General features: G+C 41.2%; 1 protein-coding gene across 6 annotated transcripts in view; it reads right to left on the bottom strand.

Annotated features, from left to right (window-relative positions):
- LOC124082526 (carboxyl-terminal PDZ ligand of neuronal nitric oxide synthase protein) overlaps window positions 1-23,147 on the bottom strand; it is a 305,891-nt gene that overhangs the window by 79,473 nt on the left and 203,271 nt on the right. For 4 of the 6 annotated variants that reach the window (XM_046428959.2, XM_058574121.1, XM_058574120.1 and 1 more), the window contains 2 exons: window positions 14,655-14,747; window positions 3,024-3,097 (listed from right to left, as the gene is read on the bottom strand). In XM_046428959.2, coding sequence (XP_046284915.1) covers window positions 3,024-3,097; window positions 14,655-14,747 — 167 coding nt within the window. The remainder of the gene's footprint in view (window positions 1-3,023; window positions 3,098-14,654; window positions 14,748-23,147) is intronic. The other 2 variants (XM_046428960.2, XM_058574122.1) reach the window with 1 other exon arrangement.

Genomic DNA, 23,147 nt, shown 5'->3' with positions numbered 1-23,147 from the left:
TGGAGGTAACAGAAATGCTCACCCTTTTGATTGAGGTGACAGTCTCACAGGTGTGCATACATCAAAGCTTAAGAAATTATTCATTTAAAGATATTTGATTTTGTATGCCAAGTATACCTCAATAAAGCTGCTAAAAATAAAGTAAGCAACTTGTTTGGGATAGATAAAAACTGGGAAAGTCTTTTCTTTCAATCAGAGACAAGAAAAAATTCAACTTATGACCAGCATCTACAAAGAGGTCATTTATTTATATATATGGTGGCACGATGAAAAATAAAAACAAAAACCCAAGAAAGTCTTTTACAAAATTCAAAAGATAGAGATTTGTCTATTTCCATTCTTCAAGCCCAGTTCTCATGCAATCTGTTTCTCTTAAAGCCTTTTCTCATCACTCAAGTAGAAAGTAATTGTTCTCTTTTGTGAATCACTATACCACTCATGATAATTTTCAGACATTAATTCAAGGCATCTATCCACCCACCCATTGCACATTTATTAAGTATCTCATATGATCCAGTATGAGCTTAATACTAGATATGCAAAAGTGAAAAGTACATAGTTCTTCCCTTCAAAAGCCTCATAGTCTAGTGGCAAGAGTGACATTTTAAATAAGTAAGTAACAGTAATACACTGTTTTATTCAGCTCCTGCACCACTGTGACCAAAAGACCTGGCAAGAACAATTTAAAGGAGAACAAGTTTATTTTGACTCAGTTTCAGAGGTTCAGTCTATGGTCAACTGACCCCATTCCTCTGGGCCCAAGTTGAGGCAGAAAATTGTGATGGTAGGGCATGGCAGAGGTAAGCAGCTCAGGACATGGTAATCAGGAAGCAAAGCAGAGCTCCATTGACCTGGGACAAAATATAAACCCCAAAGGCACATCATCAGTGATCAACTTCCTTCAGCCACACTACCTACCTACAGTTAACACCCAGTTAATGCATCAGTGGATTACTCCACTGATTAGGTTAAAGCTGCTCTATTCTAATCATCTCACCTTTGAACCTTCTTACATTGTTTCACACATGAACTTTTGGGTAATATCTCACATCTAAACCATAACATACAATGAAATTATTTTAAGAAACATTGAAAAATACAATAGGAACCAGGTGCAGTGATGTAAGACTGTAATCCAAGAAATGCAGGAGGCTGAGGCAGGAGGAGCACAAATTCAAGGCCAACCTGGGGAACTTAGTGAGACCCGAAGCAACTTAGTGAGATCCTGTCTTAAAATAAATAATAAAAAGGGCTGGGGATGTAGTTCAGTGGTAGAGTGTAGTTCAGAACTGAGAGAGAGAGAGAAAAAAAAAGTACAACAGGAACATAGAGGAGGAAATTTACTTTGTCAGATGCAACATCTTATACCACAGCGATTTATTCAGAGTCCATTTCCCTACTGGAATAAAACTTCCTGAGAACAAGGGCCCGTGACTTAATTACCCAGCAGAGTACCTGGTGTAAGTCTTTCACACAAATATATTTTTCAAATGAATAGACAATTCTTTCACCTACTCTTCAACTAGAAGGCGAGGTCACCCATGTTGCCATCTTCACAGTTGAGTTCCAAACCTTACCTATTTTGTCAACAAAGTCATGGCAGTAATCTGAGAGGAGACAAAAGGAGAAGCTAAGTCTAGGTTTGCCAATTTCCAAAGAAATGGCCACTCTCCCCTCAAACAGGAAGAAGGATGGTAGAGTGCTTGCCTAGCATGTATAAGGCCCTAGGTTCAATCCCTAGCACCATAAAAAAATAAAAAACAGGAAGGAGGCAATAACACACAGGTTCTGAGGTCCTTCCCTGAATCCCAGGACAGCCCTGACTTTCTGTATGTTACTGCTGTCTGGTATTCTTCTGACATAGAATACATATGAATGGTAACCATCTAATCTCTATAGGAATTATAATAGTCACAGCCAGGCATGGTGGCACATTTCTGTAACCCCAGTGATGTGGGAGGCTGAGGCATAAGGATCACAAGTTCAAAGCCAGCCTCAGCAATATAGCTAGGCTATAAGCAACTTAGCAAGATTCTATCTCAAAATTTAAAAAAAAAAAAAGTATTGTTTTGTTTTTTTGTTTTTTGATGGGCTGGCATATAGGTCAGTAGTAAAATGCTCTGCAGTTCAATCCTCAGAACCAAAAAAAAAAAAAGAAAAGAATTCATACAAATCTCATTATGAAAGCAATTTCTGGGTATGTATCCGTTCAATCTACTATAATAAAATATCACAAACCCGGTGGCTCAAAACAATAAAAATTTCTTTCTTATTGTTCTGGGGACTGGGGAGTCCAAGATTAAGGTACTGGTAGATCCATTGTCTGCTGAAGGCCTACTTTCTGGTTCACAGATGTGTCTTCACATGGTGAAAAGGGCAAGTCGGCCATCTGGAGCTTCTTTTATGAGGGCACTAATCTTAAATATGAGGGCTCCACCTTCATGACCTAATCACCTCTGAAGTGTCTAACCGCCTGAAGCCTCACCTTATGAGTAAAGATTTCAACACATGAATTTGGAGAATAAGATAAACACCCAGAAATTATATTTTTTATTTTCTGCTTTCCTAAGTGATCTCAAGTCCTTTATCTAGGCTCAGTTTCTGAAGGGACAGAAAGAAGAGAATATAGTGGGAAACTGAGAGCACAGGGGGATGGGATAACCCAGTAATCTCATTTTATCATAATCAACATGTAAGCAATTACAAAATTTCAGTTAGGATAAAACTAGCACAAATTTAAAGGGTCTCTGATTATAACAGAGAGATCTAGATTAAAAAACAAGAAGAAATCCTTCATAGCTCCCTTAATACAATTTAATACAATCAGAAAAACTTTCCATCCTAAAGATAAGGCAGATTTATTTCTTATACTTACATTTACAGAGACAGCAGATCTCATAAGGGAAAAGTAATAAAAGTTTATTTCAATCTGTCTAGACCCACCAGCCTAACAGATGGCTCCAGGAGATGGCAGGGAGACCCTGGGGCTCTGCATCCTCCTGAGCTTTGGACTGGGCTCTTACCTGTAGATGGGGTCCTGCATCACCAGCATCTTGCTCTCATCCCACGTCCACTCCTTTTTCTGCAATAAAAGAAGCTGTAAATGAATAAGTTAGGCTTGTCCTCAGCTATAGAACCAGGGCACACGTTGAACTACTAATGCTTATGCAAACACATGCATCTTGCTTCTGGCCTGACTTTTTCCCTCTAAGAGGCCCAGAGCTGATTGCTCCAAAAGGGCAAGGGGAAAATGTCATGTGTCTGATCAGTTTCCTTCACAAGCACTTCAGGAGAGTGTCTCTCCCTGGCAGAGAGCACAAGCAGGAGCCAAGGAGGCCTCAGGGGACCACAGGCAGACTCTAAATAAAAATTTCTTAGAGAAATTGCAAGGAAAAAAAAAAAAGACTACATATCACTCCAAGGAGGTGGGAGAAGAGGAATGAAAAGAAGAAGAGAGTAAAATAAAACGTGTGGAGGAGGCAATCATATGCAAATGAAATGTAATCCACCCTCTCTCTTTAATTAAAAGAGAAAGGGGAAAGAAAAAAAAGCCTCCAAGTGAGTTAACTAGTACATTTAATAGTCATTCAGCTGTGGTCCTAACTTACTGTGAACACATGGAGACCACCCCCCAACTGTCTCCCCTCCCAACCAACTCCCCCCACCCCCCTACATACACACACACACACACACACACACACACAAGCTAACTGGGAGGCTAACTGCAAGTTCCAGGCCATCTTTGGCAACTTAGTGAGACCCTATCTCAAAACAAAAGAAATAAAAAAGATGTAGCTCAATGGTAGAGTGCTTGGTGTCCTTGGATTGAAACCCTAGTACCAACAATCATCATCATCATCAACATCATCATCATCATCATTATCATTATCACTCATCTATTGAAGACAGAGTCAAGAGAGGAGGGAGAGCAAGGAAGTATATATTGGATACTTTAGCTAGGTACCTTTGGTAAGTGAATTTCTCAGATAGAATGCATAGAGTGACTTCTCTAAACATATTAAAGTTTAGAGACTGTCCAGAAGACCAGGGGAGACTATGTCCAGGCCCTTAGAGTGACATTAGGAAAAAGCATTATCTCAGGAACTTTTCCCAAACACAACATTATACACACCTGGCATATGTCACACACATACATACATATTCACTCACACTCACACACACACACACACACACACACACACCATTTAATCTTAATTTTCATTCAACATCAATCCATCAAATGAGGTGAATTTAGACTGGTTTACATTCACTATCAACCAATTCTGCCCAGCAGAGAGTGATGCACACCTGTAATCCCAGCTACTCAGAAGGCTGAGGCAGGAGGATCATAGGCCTGTTTTAAGGCCAGTCTTGGCAACTTAGTGAGACCCTGTCTCAAAATAAGAATAAAAAGAGCTGGGGACATGGATTAGTGGCAGAGCACTTCTGGGTTACATCCCCAGTACCCCCAATCAATCAATTTATAAACTTTTTTGTGATCACCCCTCCCATGACATGTTTCCCAGACTTCTATCAGAGTCACCTTCTTTTTGTATACACTGTGTACTGGCCAGTATTCCCCTCAAAATCTGATGCTCTAAAACATCACTCACTGATTCACATATGGTCTGACTGGCATTTAACAGAGACATATTCTGATCTCTATTCCAGTCATGGCACCACTCTTGACCCAGACAGATTGATTTATAGCCTCTTTAGCTCCCTCACGACCTGAATGGCACCCAAGGGAGGCTGGTTTCCAACTGATGGACTAAAATTTTTCAGAGTTAAAGTTCAGATACTGGCATATGTGCTTGTTTATTTACTTATCTAGTGTTACTGGGGATTGAACCCAGGGGTGCTCTACCACTGAGCTATATCCCAGTTCCTTTTATTTTTCATTTTGTGACAGGGTCTTGCTAAGTTTCCCAGGCTGACCTCAAACTGCCTTACCCTCCTGAAGTAGCAGCTATTTCTGGCTCAGATGCATACTTTTAAACAGAACAATTATCCATCAAAGGGGTTACTTAAATGGCAAGATATGTTTAAAATATGATTGGATTTTAGGGCAGATTTATCATAATTTTTCACTTGTTTCAAGAGTATTTGAAATTATTCATGAAAGCATTTTTATGATTGCTACTTAAAATCTTTGTCAGATTATTCTAACATCTCTGTCATCTGGTGCTGGCATCTATTATCTTTTTTCTCCCCACTAAAGTTCAAGTTTTTGTCATTGATGGTATGGCAAGTGACTTCAGCTGAAACCTGAACCTTCTGAGTGTTATGACTCTAAATAAGTGTGTGTGTATGGGGGGGTACTGGAGACTGAACTTAGGGTGCTCTATCGCCGAACTATTTCCCCGGCTCTTTTTCATTTTTTGATTTTGAGAGAGGGTCTTGCTAAGTTGCTGAGGCTCGTCTTGAACTTGTCAACCTCTGGCCTCAGTCTCCAGAGTCACTGGGATTATAGGTGTGAGCTGCTACACTCAGCTCTAGGTATCATTTAAACTTTCTAGTTTAACTATCATACTAGGACACTGCTCAAACAGGGGAAAGAGGAGAATGCCACATTATCACTGCCAGGAGAGAATTAAATTCAGGTTTCCCACTTGACCTCTATTGACACCTGAGAGAAAAAAGGGTTCCTTGATACTGCTGGGTGTGGGTTGCTGTTCTAACTCCCCACCAGGCTCCCACTGCTGCTACTCTGGTTCAAAGGAGTACTTTGTTATTCACCTTCAACTATCCTGCACTGATTATATGCCTTACTGCACTATCATTCAGCTTCATTCCAATTAAGAAGTGGTGGAAGTCTAGGTTCTCCATATTGTCTCCAATGACACAGCACATGAGGAATAGGGGTGAGGTGGGGGAGTGAGACACTCATTACCAGCTGCTAGGGATGAAAATCCTGGCATCCTTCTTAGCTTTCTTTGACACTACCCAATGGGGTGGTGCCCCTTGTGATAGCCCAGCAGTGGTGGGTATCTAGGTTTCCACTCAGCCATGCAGCCTTGCAGGGAAGGGGGACAGATTTTTCTGTGTTGTTTGGCTGAAGGAGTGGCTATTGTCTAAGTTTTTCTGCCTTGCTTTGCTGCCCTTTTCACCCTCATCTGTATTTAGAAGGAGAAATAGGGGGAAATGCAGCTATGCCTTATTCCAAAGAACAAAAATCTGGGGTGGATGTGTGTGTAGATACACAGGTAAAATTTTTCTAAAAGAACTATTGCTTCCTGGGTTCCACCTCTTCAGGCTCAGGAATATAGGAGGTGAGGCCTTTCTGTAATCTGTAGTATCAACAAGCATTTCAGGTGATTCTGATATAGTATTCAGGGCCAGAATGAGGTGATTCTGATGTAGGACTGAGTATCAAAGAAAAGTTAAAGTGAAACACCCGACCAGAGTCCTTTTCCACATACTGTGTGCTCCTGTGGAAGTCTTAGTCAGGCTTGGCACAGGGAAGGCTCCTGTCTTCAAAGACAGCCAACTGACCAAGATCCCATCAATGTTGTGCTTAGCCAGAGCCCACCCGCTGTGCTACTCAATAAAACATTCACTGTGAGTTAAACACTTAAGGGAGGCCTGCAACAGAGGCTGCTCTGAGGGAATGAATCCTTGCTTTTTTTCATACACTTTCAGAAAAGTTTGCTCCTTGTATTCCTTGTTGCTCTGCTGTGATTTTCAAAGTTATTAGAAGAATGATCCCATGTACCAAAGAGATCATTTCATGATGCTGCCACATCCACAGCCCCTTTCTGATATGAGCAGCCCTGAAGAGGGTTCTGAGGGTGGACAATGTGGTTTTTGCTGTGTGCAGCTGATGAGAACCACCATGCTAACATGGCCACGACCAGTGGAGCTCAGGATCAGTAGTCAGGTGCCTGAAAACACCACAGAGGGGCTGGCGCGAAACTGCCCGATCCCTGAGCTCCAGGATACAAAGACCCAGTTTTGCTCAATCAAATCCTCCACTAAACTAAGCTGAGCCCCCAAAACAGCAGATGGTTTTTGTGACCTGCTGCAGATATTTCCACTCAATCTGGCTGCAGTGCTAAGAAAGAAAAGCCATTGAGTGCCAGCCTCTTTCCTCCTAGCCTACCAGCATGCCTCCATTATCAAAAGTAGGCTGGGCAAGACTCTTCTTTGCATACCCAAAGAATGTAACTAATATGTTCATTAAGAAGAACAAATAATGAGGCAACATAATATAGATCAACTATTTTCCTTCTTTGGCATTCCTGACTAGGAGGATGGAGAGGCCAGGCTTCCAGGCACTTTGTATTAATTTAATAAGAGTGAACATTGTCAGGGTGTATAGAAGCCAGAAAATACCTTACTTTAGGGAGAAGTCCCAGTATCCATATAGAACATACTGAAGGGGGTGGGTAGGGTTAGAGGACACAAAGATCTTTTTGCCTACTTATTTTCCTTTTCTAAAAATGCCATTAAAATCTAGTCCTCTCCCTTTAAAGGCCTTATAGTAATCCTTGGGTAAGTTTATTAAATCTATAAAGAGATTAGGAAATCATCAAGATAATACAAAGGGTACAATAGGTAGAGAAGGGACTCACCTTTTTTTTTTTTCCTTTCCTTTTTCTGGGGGTGGGGTATCAGGGATTGAACCCAGGAGTGCTTTACCATTGAACTTTAATTTTAATCTTGAGATAGGGCCTCAAAAGGCCAGGTTGGCCTTGAGTTTGCAATCCTCCCGCCTCAGCCTCCTGACTTCACTGGGATTACAGGTATGCGCCACCATGTCTGGCTTACCAATGTTTTGGTTATTCAAGAACCTAAGGCAAATGTGTTGGAACTTTTTAATTCAATCCCTTCAATAACCAAATGATAATCTAAGAACATTAGAAATGAAGGACCCCCACCTCTCTTACCCATCTCTTTCAAATAATGCTCTGACGTGTGTAATCATGCTTGAGCCAGGTGTCACCCGTGGTTATCAGCTTGGTCTAGACTAGAACCAAGTTCTCCTGAATTTTAGACTAGTTCTGACTCCAGGACTCAGTAGGATTCAGTCAATTGCAGTACTCTGAATGCCTTAACTTAGAGGAAGCCTCCTCTTCTCATACCACTGTCTTAAATAACACGGTCTTCTCTCTTGGTCTAAAGTGGTCTCTCTTTATCTCCTTTATTTTACTTTGACTTTTCAATGATATATCTCTGTCCTATGGTGGAAGTCAACTTTGATTTATAACCCTGGAAAGCCAGTCATTAGCCTTCCTTCCTATTTTCCTTCTGTCATTAAATTTTTTTCCTAAAAAAAAATTTCCATATGAAAAGTGGGGAGGAAGTGGTTTCTGTATTGTTCTTTTTCTCTTTAAAATGCTTGCAGCTGGGCACAGAGGCACATACCTGTAATCCCAGATACTCAGGAGACAGTTCAAGACCAGCCTAGGCAATTAGTGAGAATCTGTCTCAAAATGAAATAATAAGGGATGGGGATGGAGCTTGGTTGGCTGAGTACCCTGGGTTCAATCCCCAGTACTTTGTCCCCCTGCCCAAAGTCAGTGAGATACATAGCTTAATTTGGAGGACATTTACAGGAAATTGTGGTCACAAGAATGTACCCTCAAAGGTCCAGTTACAGAGAGTTTAACCAAGGGCCCCAGATGCTGCTACCTGAAGTCCATCATTGAACTTGGTTAGGCACCATGCTTTCCTGGGCAGCTCCCAGCCAAGCACTGAACATGAAGACATTCTAAGACAGCCCAGCTGTTTAAGAGACTTTCACCCAACCTTTCTTCTTCCTTCCCTGTCTCTGGCTGTTGGTGGCAGGCCTGCAGTCTGACAGCCATCCCACTCTTTCCCAGGTACTTCCTCACTTTCTCCCACAGGCATTTAATCCCATCTTTGCACTCGCTTGTTCGTGTCAGACTAACAAGGAAAGTGAGAAAGGAAAGATACAGGAAATTCATCTTTACATGTTTCATTTTTGATTTTTCAAAACTATCTTAGTTGATATGGAGGAAAAGCCTGTTGCTCTATTTAAAGAAGGAACTTCTAAATAACGCTTTCTTTTACATTATTAAAATTGACCCCCACCTGAAAGATGAACACTGAGGCTCAGGGGGAACTTATATCCCTCGAAATTCACCTGGTCCAATGGTAAATAAACTCTATCTCTTCTACCTCTAGACTCCATGTTCTCCTTGCTACTCCAAGCAAGTCTTTCACTCCCCTTTACTCTGAACAGAGGAAGGAGATAAAGGGCTGACTGCGTTTGTGTTGAAAGACCACGGAATGGAGTAAGCACATTCTTGATATAGGACCTTCTTTTTCCTTTATCTATTGAGTACGAATGTCAAGTCCTCCATGGAAATTCACAGCCATTTTGTCATCCTAAAAGCTCCTGGCAAGACATATTATGTGAGAACTGGTTTAGAGGTAGGTCTGCCTGAAACATTGCCAACAAGAGAAAACAGAGTCAGGAATAATTATCACAGTAATCCTCCCTATTTTTGGAAGCATAAAACGGATATGGCATGTTTGAAGCCCTGTCCTGGGAGCCCAAAGGTGGAAGAGGGATTCCTATCGACATTTATTTACTATCCCTACTGGAATCAGTAAGCGTGTCCCAAAGTCTGCAAATTTTGTCATTATTCATGCACATTATTCATGCATTTGACAGCAATGGCAACTTCTTTTAAAACTTTTTCTTAAATTAAAAAAACCTTGCAAAGACTATATAAACCTAGCTTGACAAAGTCTCCATGCTTCTAGGTAGAATAGGATTAGGCTGAAAATAAAGCTATCTCCTACCTTCAAGTATAACCTACAGATATAGGAAAATGCATTTCAAAACTGAAAATACTCACACAATTTTCTAACAAATCCTCACCCAATGCACATGGGTTCCTAATACATCCATTTAAAACTAGCAAGAAATAGCAGGCCACAAAAGACAACATGGTAAAAAGAAAACTGTACTGAGTTTAGGGAGCAGATTCATACTCTGGTCCTGTTAATGACTATGTCTACCTGGGTGACCTAGACACCAGGTGGGGGTGTCCCTGAACCTATCTCACTCTCTGTTGCCAGATCTAATCAATCCAGATCATTCTTTAAGTTCCTTCTCCTAAATTCTGGCTCTATAATTTTGAGTGCCCCCTTTATTTACCCAGTTAGATCTGAGTTCTATGTTACCATAGTAACCTAATACTATTGCTTGGGCATGAAAATAGTTGCCTTATGATGTGAATGTCCCTGTGGTAAAATGTAAGTTAGAAGTTAAAGACAACAAATGCAAGCACCATGTGTGCACACATGCATGTGTGCATGTGCGTGCACGTACACACACACACACACACACATGCACACACACACAGTAACATGGTAGTAGAAAGAACCTGCTTGGAGATTTGAGCAAGACATACCTGTTTTGGATCTAGACTTCACCACTGATGGGACCTGAGATTTTGAGCAAGTTGCTCAATCTTCTTTTGCAAATGAGCATAATAATGGCATCTACTTCATGGGATATGTGATGATTTAGTGTTACAGTACATCAAACAAGACTAAAAAACAGTAGGTACTCACTATCAGTGTCAGCTCTTATTAGATTATTAGTAGCTATTCCAATTATCATCTTAGTGTGTAATTACTTCAATCAGTTTGCTCCCTCTCTCCTTCCACCTTCCCAAACAGATAAGATCTGAGAGAAGACATGTAACCTGCCCCCAAAAGTTCACAGCTTATAGGGGGAAGAGATAAATAAATCTAATGTGGGGCTGGGGTGTAGCTTCAGGAGTATAGCATATGCTTAGCATGCATGAGGCCCTGGGGTCTATCTCTTGTACCAAAGGAAAAAAAAATTCCCCCAAATGAAAAACACCTCCAATGAAATGGAGAACTGTAATAGATCTATTTTACACAGAGTGCCATGAAATATAGTAAACTTTGCTAGAAAGGGCCATATCTTGTACCCCTATGTATCTTATAAAAATATTTGTTAATGTGAGTGATGGAGTATTTCTAGAATGTTGTCTTAAGGAATCCCAACAAAGTTATTGGATTATAAGAGAAAGCACATGAAACTGAGGCCCCTTTAGGTTCTTTTGGAACAATCCTTTGAATGAAGTTCAAGATTAATCTTTCTTATTCAGGATTCCACTCCCTAGCAAATGGTGGTACAGTGTAATTCTGGAATTATAATAAATAATCATTATTATATACACAGAAAAGATAATTACTTGGGCCTAGTTGGGAGTTAAAGAAAATGTTCAGATTGAGAGACATCAAAGCAAAGCTGATTATCTTGGTAACTGAGTTCACACCACAAATCTGACGTAAGATTTGAAAGGAATTTATGATTCATTATGTGCTGGCATTAGTTCAAGAAGAGAGCATTTTTAGATACTTATTAATATAACAAAAAAAGACAGTTTTTGCATCTCAGTGAGATGATTACAATATATTTGGCCATTGCCTGCACTAATATAACACACCTGAGAATCAGAGTCACCTGAACAAGTCCTACTACCACAGTCTAAATTAACAATTCCTACTTAAGCCTTCTGTATCTGGGAAAGGCTCTGATTCTTGTTTTCTCCTTTTTTTTTTTTTTAAACTGACAGACTGATGGGAGGAGAGAGAGGGAGAAGAATGTCATAATCAAAAGGAACAAACTAGACTTCATTATATCCTGTTGCTAAGTACTTATTTCTTTCTGACATAATGGCACTATCACATACAAATAATTTTCATTCATCCAGCCAGCCAAGAGCCACAAATACTGAACACACTCTCTGTGTACCTGGTAAGTGCTGAGCTCACAAAGATTGCCCCTTCTCTTAGAAAGTTCTCTAAAGGTCAAGAGTCCCCTGTAAACACACCTCCCTCCTCAGACAGGAAGCACACCACCATTGACCAGTTACAAATAGGCTAAGAAAGGAGGCCCAGTGGCTGCTTTGAGAGGCATATGACCTCACAGGGTCTCCTCCTGGCTCAGAGGATTGGAAGACAAAACCATATAGTAAACCACCCAGCCTGTAGTGTCTGCTTTCTTTGTTGCCCAGTAGTTTGTCAAAGATTTAAATACATACGGTGATCTAAATTTATATACAAGTTTAAATTGCAGAGTATTTGAGCTGGAAAAGTGAAAGTGATTATCCAACCCAGCTCCGCATTCTTTTTACTTGAAGATCAGAAAGGCAAAATAATTCACTCAGAGGACAGAGCCAGGAAAGGGGGAGCCAGGACCAGAACCCAGGTCTTCTTGCCTCTGCTTAGGGCTCCTTCCAACATGTCATGCTGACCCAGGAAATATCAGCATGCTGTCTGCAGGAACAGAGGACCATTCAAAATCTTTGCCAACTGGTCTAGTACAGACACTGAGTAACCACTACGGAATGGCAGTCGTACATGGCAGTGCTGTCTTATGCATGAATATAAGCAATGGTTATTGCTACATCCATAGCTACCTAGCAAGGGTTTCAATTTGTAACTTAATCATGGTGGCCATCAGTGACATTTGCCAACTGCTTCATTTCCTTGGAGAAAATTATGCACTTACACTATAGCATCTCTAGTCTGTTGCCAACCCTATAAACAGGTAGGAAGAGAGACTGAAAGTGTGTGTGAGTGTGGTGGTAGTACATGCAGACATCAGAGGACTGTTGCATGGGAACAAGATGACAAAAGGCTGATTGCTGTTAATGTGCGTTCATCTGGCACAGGCAGCTGAAAATGTACACTATGATTAAAGGCCTTATCCAAATCATAGCTGTGGCCCTGAAACGGACACTGAGCGTGGGTGGAGGAAGCAAGGTAGGACAAGAAGCTCCTCTTTCCCAAGCCTGGCATCAAAAGAATTGGACTTAGGAAAGACCTGCTAGATCACCTCTTTCCTGGGCCAGCAGCAGGGTGAACACTGAAGACTACCAATCTCAGGGTTTCAAAGTGAGTCACAAATTCCCCTATTCCCTCAGGGAGATGCTACTTCAGAAGAGCATTCCTGTACTTAATGGAAGGAAGAGCTGGCTTATCTCCCAGATGATGCTCAGCATTCTGCTGTCCTTAAGTGCTGTGTGACCTAACCTCAGTTTTCTTGCATGCAGAATGGAAGATAGCACTGCATAAGATACGTGATATATAGGGAGACGGTGATGTGAGAGATAAGACCATGTCCTAAGGCAAAACCATGAAGTCACTTTATAATGGACAACATCAGAGGTATATAAAGTTATCTGAAAGGAACATATAGGTACCAGGACAGCAGAACTTGAAATGTAACATAACTGAAAGTAAACAAAGATCATGTCAGACAAAAGTGTATGTGCTTTGGATGGTGGGGAGATTTTAGTACTAGCAGTCATGGAAGTACAGAAGCCAGAGTCTTGGAGGAAAATGCTAGAAAGGTCTGTTGGACAGACCCTAGGAACAGTATCCACCCATCAAGGCCACTACAAACATCCAGTGGACCCAATGGAGGTCAGCAAACATTCCGCTCACGTACTTAGCCAACTTTCCCCACTGCTGGGCCCACTGAGCAATACTCTAATAACTCGCCTTTTCACATCATTTGCCTCCATTTGAGAGGAAATGTGCTTGTCAGGATAATGAGAATACCTGGTCTAAGAGACTTTTCTATGTCTCAAAGTGAATTAAGACACTGTTGATCCAGTTTATACATCAGCCTCTTTTGAGCTCTGTCAATGTGAGTTAACATCCTGTAGCCTAAAACTTCAAGCTGATGAGTCTGAGTTTCTTGGTTTGAAAGGCCGACAGCTCAGTTCCTGGCAATGAAGGGGCAGGTCAGTGAGGAAGTGACTGGCCAAGAGAAACACCTATAAGGACTGATAAAAGGATAGGTGACAATGAGTGTGAAAGCATCTTGTTACCTGGAAATTGCCTATAAATGGCAATTATGTTGGTATGTATGGGTGCTGCCTCATCAGTTTCCTTCACATGAAGGGCTGAATAAAGCCATCTGACTCGTGGCAAAAGCCAGTTTCCCTGGATCACAAGCTCAGGTTGCCTTGGCCCTTTCTTTCCTCTGAGGATCTCTTGCTCAAGTTAACATTGTTAATGTTCATATTTTTAAGCTCAGGGTCTTAATAGACATCAATTTGCTTCAGGAACTCCTGAGAGGACAATATTCTCAAGATTGTTCCATGGCTACCCACCGTGTGCACACAGGTAAAGGGGACAGTAATAATCCCCAGGGCAGCAGCAAGTGTAATGGGACACAAGGATGCATGGGGGGCGCTGCAGGAAACCTGGGGTGAGGCCGAGGGTTATACAAGCGACAGAAGAGGATAACTGCTGAGGGAGCCTCCTCTTGTCCATTCCCCACTAAACCTGACACAGGTTGAATATCCCTTATACAAAATGCTTGGGAGCAGGCAGACGTGATGGTGCATGCCTGTAATTCTAATGACTTGGAGTCTAAGGCAGGATGATCACAAGTTTGAGGACAGCCTGGGCAACCCAGCCTGACTCTGTCTCAAAATTTTAAAAATAAAAGGGCTGGGGATGTAGCTCAGTGGAAGAGTGCCCTGAGTTCAGCCAAGAAAGAAAGAGAAGACCTCATCAGATAAAGGGGTGATTATGTCCAGAGAATATTCTAAAAGGAAAAAGTATCCCACATCCACCTTCCCCAGTCTCCTCTTCACCACAGTTTCTAGTTCAGAGCCACTTACCTTTTTCTTCTTCTTCAGAATCACTTTCACTCCATCCACTGAAACCATAATGCTCACTTTCTTCTTCTTGATATTCTTGGCTTTAAACTCATACTGCAAAGGAGAAGAGAAGAAAGAAACAGAAACTGATTAGACCAGTGCATCTTCAGGACCCCAGCTAGCCCACAGAGTGCCACAGGCAGTCCCAGGGGACTGGTGCACTTCCTGGGCACAGGGAGAACCTCAGGGAATCTTTTTAGGTAGACGTCTTTTTTTTTTTTTTTTAAGGTAGATGTCTGTAGGCAGGGGCTCTCAGGTAGTCCCTAGGTTAGAACAGGGACCTTAAATGGTCATCAATCCCACCACCCAGCCAACAGCTCAGACCAAAGGAATGACTCATCACAATGAGATTGACCTAATACATCCTACTGAAATGAATATACAACCTGTTTTGAAAATCTCATCAACATATCAGAACCTTCCCTCCATAACTTATTCTATTATTTAATGACTTTGTCAGGAAAGAATTCCTTGTGTCTAACCAAATGTTGCTGGAACTCCATTCTATCCCTGGTGAAGATTAAGAAGAACTGATACCAGTCTTCATATCAGGGCTTTTCACATATAAAAAAATAATTATGAATTTTTTGGGGGGTTGGAGGCAGGAACTGGGGATTGAACCCAGGGGCACTTTACCATGAGCTACATTCCCAGCCTCACTCCTTTTTTTAAAATTTATTTTAAGACACAGTCTCACTATATTGCCTGGGTTATAAATTTGAAATCTTCCTGCCTCATCTTCCCAAGTGCTAGGATTACAAGTATGCATCATGGTGCCCAGCCCACCCCTCTATTTTAAATTCACCTTTGCAGTTCTGGACAGGCTACTCCAACTGCAGCTCTGAACTCCTGAGGAATGTAGCCCATCCACAATCCCATATCTTTCTGTTACATTTTGGCATTCATAGCCATTTCTCATACTTGCACAGCTTCTCATCACTGGTGGTCGAATTCTGACTTTTCCCACAGTGAACTTCATTCTGAGAAATTCTTCAGTTTATTAAAACCATTTTTTCCAGGTGCAGTGGCATACACCAGTAATCTCAGTAATTCAGAAGGATGAGACAAGAGGATTACAAGTTCAAGGCCAACCTCAGTAATTTAGCAAGGCCCTCAGCAACTTAGTGAGACCTTGTCTCAAAGTTAAAAAATGAAAAGGGCTTGGGATGCAACTCAGTAGTAAAACACCTTAGGGTTCAATCCCAGAAGGATGGGAGGGAGAGTTCTATGACCTGGTGTTTGGCTCTGGACAGGACTCATCCCACATAAAACAGTCCCCTTTAGGTCAATAGTGGGAGTATTGAAGGCTACAGTTGCTCAGATTAGCATGCGCTTGAGGACACCGCTCCAACTCACACTGTATGGCCTTGGATGTACCATTCTGTTCAACTCTAGTGCTGGATGAACTGAAATGCCCTCTAGGTGAAAGAACTAGAATGGCAATCTATGAATCCGCTGACCTTGGCCATGTGCCTACTGGAGAGGTGAACTAGCCACTTTTCCTGACCACACCCACATTTACTTCTGCTTTTTGGGCTTTCATCAACACTAATTTCCAGCTACACCTCCTTCAGAACAAGTCACTAAATCAAGGTTGCTCCTGTAACCAGTAGAGTGCAGGGGGGTGTTCCAATGAACTCCATTGAAGTTAAGAATGTAAAAGTCTGGAAATGCCCAGGAGGAGGACAAAACCTGCCTTAGATAGATCAGTTGCCAACTATTAACTATTTTGGTCTCTTCCAGAATGTCACTTTCACATGCTCCATACACTTCCCTCTTTCCCTTGTACAGCAACAAAAATCAAAGCAGAAATGTCAACTCTCTGCCTCTGCAAGGGACTATGTCGTTCTCCCCAGCCTGGGTTTTAGTGAGCAAATTGCCTGCTAAGCCAGACCCTCAAATGCCTGGTATTTCCAGAAGAAGCTTGTAGTTGACTAGACCTTTCTTTCTTGTTTGGTCCACCTCCCTGGTGGGTTCACTGTCTCCAGGACCTTTCTATAATCAAGACCCATCACCTAAGCCTGCCAAGAGGCACCCAGCCAACTCATTGCTTGTGTATCTGGAAACTTAACTATTTCTACAGGTAATGTTTTGCCAAGTTTGGCCATGCATTTAATACCTTCATCTTAAGAATTCAAAATGCAGCTAAACATTTTGTTGGAAACTGGAAAACAGTCTCTAATTCAATCACCAAGTACATACCCCCAGATAGCTCCCTGTAAAGGGCACAGTGACTACATAGAAAAACATGACCCAATTTTTTTCCCAGAATTTCAATAACAGTGATAACGCAGGTGCTCCTTACAACAGCTGGTGGAATGTTTCAAGATGAAGAAGATCGAGAAAGGCAGAAAGCAGATCTACAGGTCCTATCACAGCTGCCATTACTACCTGAGTGCTCTCTACAAGGACTCTTAGGTTAGTCACACTCTGCATCTATTCTATCTGCTTCCTGATGTCCCAAACCTCTTCCAGCTGCAGAATTAGAATCAAATTGCACTTTTGTTAGAAACACTGGACACAAAGGTACATCAAGTATCTGAAAAGGTTTAAATATTTATCATGAAGCCTTTTATTTCTATGGCAATTACACTTCACTTAGATGACATGATAGCATGTTATCATGCTCTTTAGGGGGGAAATGGGTTTGAAGAGAAGGGTAGCAATGCAGTAACCAGGAGAACATAGAAGAGAAGAGCTCTTAGGGACAAGTCCTCCTTTTTCCCAGACTGCTGCTCTGTCTGAGGTGGAGCACTGTCTGGGCAGGCAAGCTCGGGAGGAAGCATCTGTGTTTCTTGGGACACGAATCCAATCTGCTTAGACTTTGCCAGGAGCTGAAGAACAAACAGGACTGCTGGTGCCACCGTCTGTGGCCCATGCCAGCCCAGAGTATGTGCCAACAGGCCTGGCCCTCCACCCACTGGCCAGGCTGTTCTGATGCATTTGCTTTACTGGCCAGAGCTCTACCAGCAAGGGCAGAATAAGCCCTACAGATCTGACCTTTGAGGGAACAAAACAATACAAGTCCGGGAAGACCAACTACAGATTGGAAAGCCTACAAGTGTTTGGGATTCATAAACAGAGCCTTGGGGTCTTGTATTGAAATAGCAGCCATGGAACTTAGTGGCCTGTGCCAATCAGTGAAGCCCAGGAAGGGGAGACTGGGTAGAGGATTCAACAAGAGCCAAGATTAAACACTCAACAAGTAACATGAGCAGAAACGTTGGCTGGATGCCGGAAGAGCTGCTTCCAGACCAACAGCCTGGCTTCTGAGCATCTCCTGATTCCCACAACTCTCTCCTAACCCAACATGTCCCAGCTCATCACCGGGTATCTCAGGAGGGGCAGCAGAAAGTCTACAGCAGCAAAGTGGGTGAAACAGTTAAGATGGAGGTCTAATGAAGGGACCAGCCCAGGCCTGGGCCTCAAGCTGTATGCAAAAATAGAAGCAGAAAAATATATTTCTTAGAGAAGTAGAAGTTGAGGCTATCAGCGGCTAGACACACACACACACACAGAGACACACACACACACACATACACACACCCCACTGTGCATTTCCTCCAAAGAATCCCCAGATGTAGCTGTTACACACCTATAATCCCAGCAACTCAAGGGGCTGAGATAGGAGGACTGAAAGTTCAAGGCCATCTGGGCAACTTAGTGTGACCCTGTCTCAAAATTAAAAACAACAAGGGCTGTGAATATAGCACACTGTCGATCACCCCAGTTTCAATCCCCAGGACTGACCAAAAAAAAAAAAAACATACAAATTGATAAGAAGCTGATTTTTAAACAAAAATATATTTTTTTCCCACAGGAACCTTGGTTCCTCAATCACCTGGACTACAAATAATTTGGCTAGTGAGATACTTTCTCATCTGCTTCACAGGAAGCAGGTCCTCTCATTCTTCATTATGAAATTCACTTTTCCCTCACCCCTTTCTTCAACCAAGTACATCAACCTGGGACCATCTTATAAATGGTTTGTGAGAAGTCCTTTTGTACTTTAATTAAGAGCTTAATAACAGCTGGGCACAGCAGCTCATGCCTGTAATACCAGCTACTTGTCAGGTTGAGGCAGGAGAAACACAAATTCAAGGTCAACTCAGACCATTTAGTGATACCTTGTCTCAAGATAAAATATAAATAGACTGGGGATATATTTCAGTGATAGAGTGTCCCCAGGTTCAATCCCCAGTACCCCCCCACAAAAAAAAAATTAAATAGAGTTTAATACCTTACATACTAAGTTACAAAATCTGAGAACTGCCATGTTCAAGATAGCCAAAAGGTGCCCATTAATGGAAGAATGGACACACAAAATGTGATCCATACATACCACGGAATATTATTCAACCCTAAAAATAAAGGAAATCCTGACACGTGCTACAACATGGATGAACCCTGAAGATATCATGCTAAGTGAAATAAACCAGTCATTAAAGATAAATATTTTATGATTCTGCTTCTATGAGGTACCTAGTACTATCAAATTTGTGAAGACAGATACTAGTATGATAGCTTCCAGAGACTGACGGAAGGAAGTAATCTGCAGCTAATATCTAATGGGTGTGATTTCAGTTTTGAAAAAATTCTGGAGATGGGTGGTGGTAACAGTAATACAAAATGTGAATATATACTTAATGGCACAAAACTGTCCATTTAAAAATGGGTAAGACAATAAATTTTATGTTATGTATACTTTACCACAATAAAGATACAAAACCTAAAACACTGAACAATTAACACATTTCTGCTCCCAGTAACTCCACTTTAATTTTTGCAAAAGAATATTTCTGCAGCTCCCCAACATCCAAGTTAAACACGCCATACTTTTTTCTACTACCCTTTAATTGCATTTGTTAATCCCCATGGCTAGAATTCTCTGTCCACATCATCTGCTAGGGAACTCCTGCTTATTCTAGAAGTATCAGCTCAGGGTTCTCCACAGTGAGGCCTTCAGGGTCAATGACCTTTCCCACTTCCTCCCATGGAGTTGTTCTATCCAGTTGGTTAGTACCAAGTATGTGGGCCTCAATTATCACTCACTGTGGATTGGTTGCTTTCCTATTTTCCTGGAAGGCCATGCCCTCCTTGAGAGAAAAAAAAAATCTTACATATATTTATGCCCAAGAAAATAGCACTAGAACCATACAAAAGTAACAAACAAAGGTTAAATTCATGAATACAATTGATAGAGGTTACTCACAGAGCCCAAGAAAAGCTAACACTGTATACAAGGGTAACCTAATCTTTCCAGAAATTAACTGACAATTTAAGTTACTAAAACATGGATTACAAACCATGCTACAAAGACTTTAAGAAGATCTGATCTTCTTTAAATGGTCCATACCCACAGCACATTGCTGAGCACCTTAACTATGTTTGGTACATACTTCTTTAAATGAAATTATTTATAGCTGCCATTATTGATCAAGTCAATGTTTCTCAACATCTCTCTTTTTCTTTTTACCAACCCCATATAATTCTTTTATAGTACTATTCGGAGCAATGAATGGGGAAATGGTCATGCAGATGAACTTCCATTTTCTAGGCTACCAAGCCTCCTTAATCCTATGGTTTGAATCTGGGATGTCCCCAGAAAAGCTCATGTGTTGAAAGCATGATCCCCAATGCAGCAAGTTTCAGAGGTGAGACTTTTAGGCAATGACTAATCTATTAGTGGATTAATCCATTTGTTGAATGGACTACTGGGTGATAACTATAGGCAGGAAGGTTTGTAGCAGGAGGAAGTAGGTCACAGGGGGGTGTGGTCTTGGACTACATCTGTCCCTAGCCCCTTTCCCTATTTTTCTCTGCTTCCTGACAGTCATGCACTAAGAAACTTTCCTTCACCATGAATTTTCTGTCTTGGAGACTGCTTCCATGCACTGAATCTCTGAAACAATAGGCCAAAATAAACCTTTCCTCCTCTAAGTTGTTCTTGTGAGGTACTTTAGTTGTGATGACAAAAAGCTGACTAATGCCCCGAAAATCTAGTCCCTGTTTCAAAGGAACCAGAACCTGGAGGACAGGGGCCCAAGAACCCTGGCAGGCCTGACCCTGATGTGCAGCTCAGTGACTTGTAGTATTCACTTATACGTAGTTTCAGGAATATTAGCAAGACCTAGACCAACACTAGCACTGAACCCAAATTTCAGAATATCCATGAGGATTCTTGGAAAGTCTGGGTAGTAAAATTTATTTCCCACCTGTCAACCTCAACCTCAGTATCACTTATTTCAACAACAGACATATTACTGAAAAATTGGGCATAAGTAAAAATCCCTATGACCTACAAAATACTTAAAAGGAACCAGGGAAGGTACTGTTCAAGGGAAAACTCATTATCCTTAGATCATATAGAAGTGTAGTACTGCCCAGCTCTGGAGACTAAGGAAATGGAAAACTCTAGTTCTAATCCCATTTTGGATATCTGATTTAAACAACAACAACAAAGGCAGAATCTCAGACCCAGCCCTCAGAGACATTCATTCAGTGGATCTGGAACAGGGCCAAAGGCTGGCATTTTTATTGCAATAGGTAATATATCTCACACTTTCCAGAAACACTATGTGAGCCATAGAAGCATACTGTAAGAATTATTACATATCTTCACTTACATTAAGAATTGCCTTAAACTAAATCAATGTTCTTGATCCTATATGTACATGTGTAAGGGTAGCTATTATTTTAACAATTAAAATACAAATTCCAATGAAAGTACAACTGCTATTTGTTATCATCCATTTTCTAAATCAAGGATTGTTAAAATCACCACTATTATGCTATAAGGGAATTCTGTTGGATGGTAAATACCGCATGTTCATGCATTATAACTCATACATTTAGTATGTCCAAAATACTTCATCAAAAATATTTTAGAGGGCTGGGATTATGGCTCAGTGGTAGGGTGCTTGCCTAGCTTGTGTGAGGCACTGGGTTTAGCTTTTAACACCATACAAAAATAAATAAACAAAATACAGGCATTGTGTCCATCTATAACTAAAAAAATTAAATAAAATATTTTAGAGGTTAATGAATTATATAGTATGTATAATTATAATGTATCACTAAAAATTTTCAAAAAAAGAGTAAATGAGGAGGGGGGATAGTAGAGGATAGGAAAGGCAGCAGAACACAACAGACACTAGTATAGCAATATGTAAATCAATGGATGTGTAACTGATGTGATTCTGCAATCTGTATACGGGGTAAAAATGGGAGTTCATAACCCACTTGAATCAAAGTGTGAAATATGATATATCAAGAACTATGTAATGTTTTGAACAACCAACAATAAAAATTAAAAAAAAAAGAGTAAATGATATTTAAATTTTTTCGGTTTTAGAGAAATTCTTGTGTTTGAAACATTTAGGATCACAAATGTTGACCAAGCTTTTCACTGTATAGGGAAGAAGCCAGTGCTCACGGAGAGCAAAAGATTTCCCCAGGTCTGTTAGCAGAAAACCCAAGCCTGAAATCTACATCTCCTGATTCTCTCTGTTCTCTGATTTTTATGTTTCTCGACATCTCTCTCTCTCTCTTTTTTCTTTTTACCAATCTGGAATCTGACTCCATGAAATAAAATCATTCATTTACTCCTCCTTTCATTCAGTACATGTTTAATGAGCTTTCATGTGTATCTGACTTCCATCTTATAACAGGAAATAAGAATAGTTCATTGGAAATTAGCTTCATAAGATCAGTAACATTTCTAGGTTTCTCAGTAGAAAACCAAACCCCCACAACTGCCGCCCCGCCAAACACACACACACACACACACACACACAATTTTTCCCTCACTAAGTTTACTACCTGCCCTCATTTCCTATCCTGATCCATGCCCAAGGACACATGTCAAAAACCAGGGAAGAGTACAAAATGCTAATAAGGTCAGAAAATTGGTAAAGGGGACTTCTGAATGTAAGGTAGGAGGTGTAGCTTAGTGGAAAAGCACCTGCTTAGTATGTGCAAAGACCCGGGTTCAATCCCAGTACCAGGAAAAAAAAAAAAAACACACACACACACACAATAAGGGGGAGAGAGAAAGAGGACTACCTAGCAGGAAACAGCCAAGTTCACTGGTGTCTGGAACATTGGGAAGGCCAGGGAGAGGCTCATCCAAACACAGATGTTCTGTGGGTGAATTTTCACAGTGTCAAGAGACCAACATGATGGGAGAGAGCAAATTAAACAGGCCCTCAAATAGAAGACAGTGGCAGCCTCAAGTGCAGGCAATTTTGGGCTGTGTACTCAAGGGAGTCCCTGAGTGGTGCTGCTCCCTGTAGAGAGGAGACGAGACAGGCTCTGGAATATAGCCATCACTTTTCTCTGACTGGGAGCATGTTGACAGGTCAGAGGGAGCTGAACAACAACCCAAATGATTAAGGGCCCTGAAAGGGTGATTTATGAAGAGAGATAAGTACCTTTACTAATAATAATCCACTG

The sequence above is a fragment of the Marmota monax genome, unplaced genomic scaffold, assembly GCF_021218885.2.
Source record: "Marmota monax isolate L192 unplaced genomic scaffold, Marmota_monax_Labrador192_F-V1.1 WCK01_AAM20220418_F8-fsc00145, whole genome shotgun sequence".
NCBI lineage: Eukaryota > Metazoa > Chordata > Mammalia > Rodentia > Sciuridae > Marmota > Marmota monax.
This window is presented reverse-complemented; position numbering and strand designations above follow the sequence as displayed.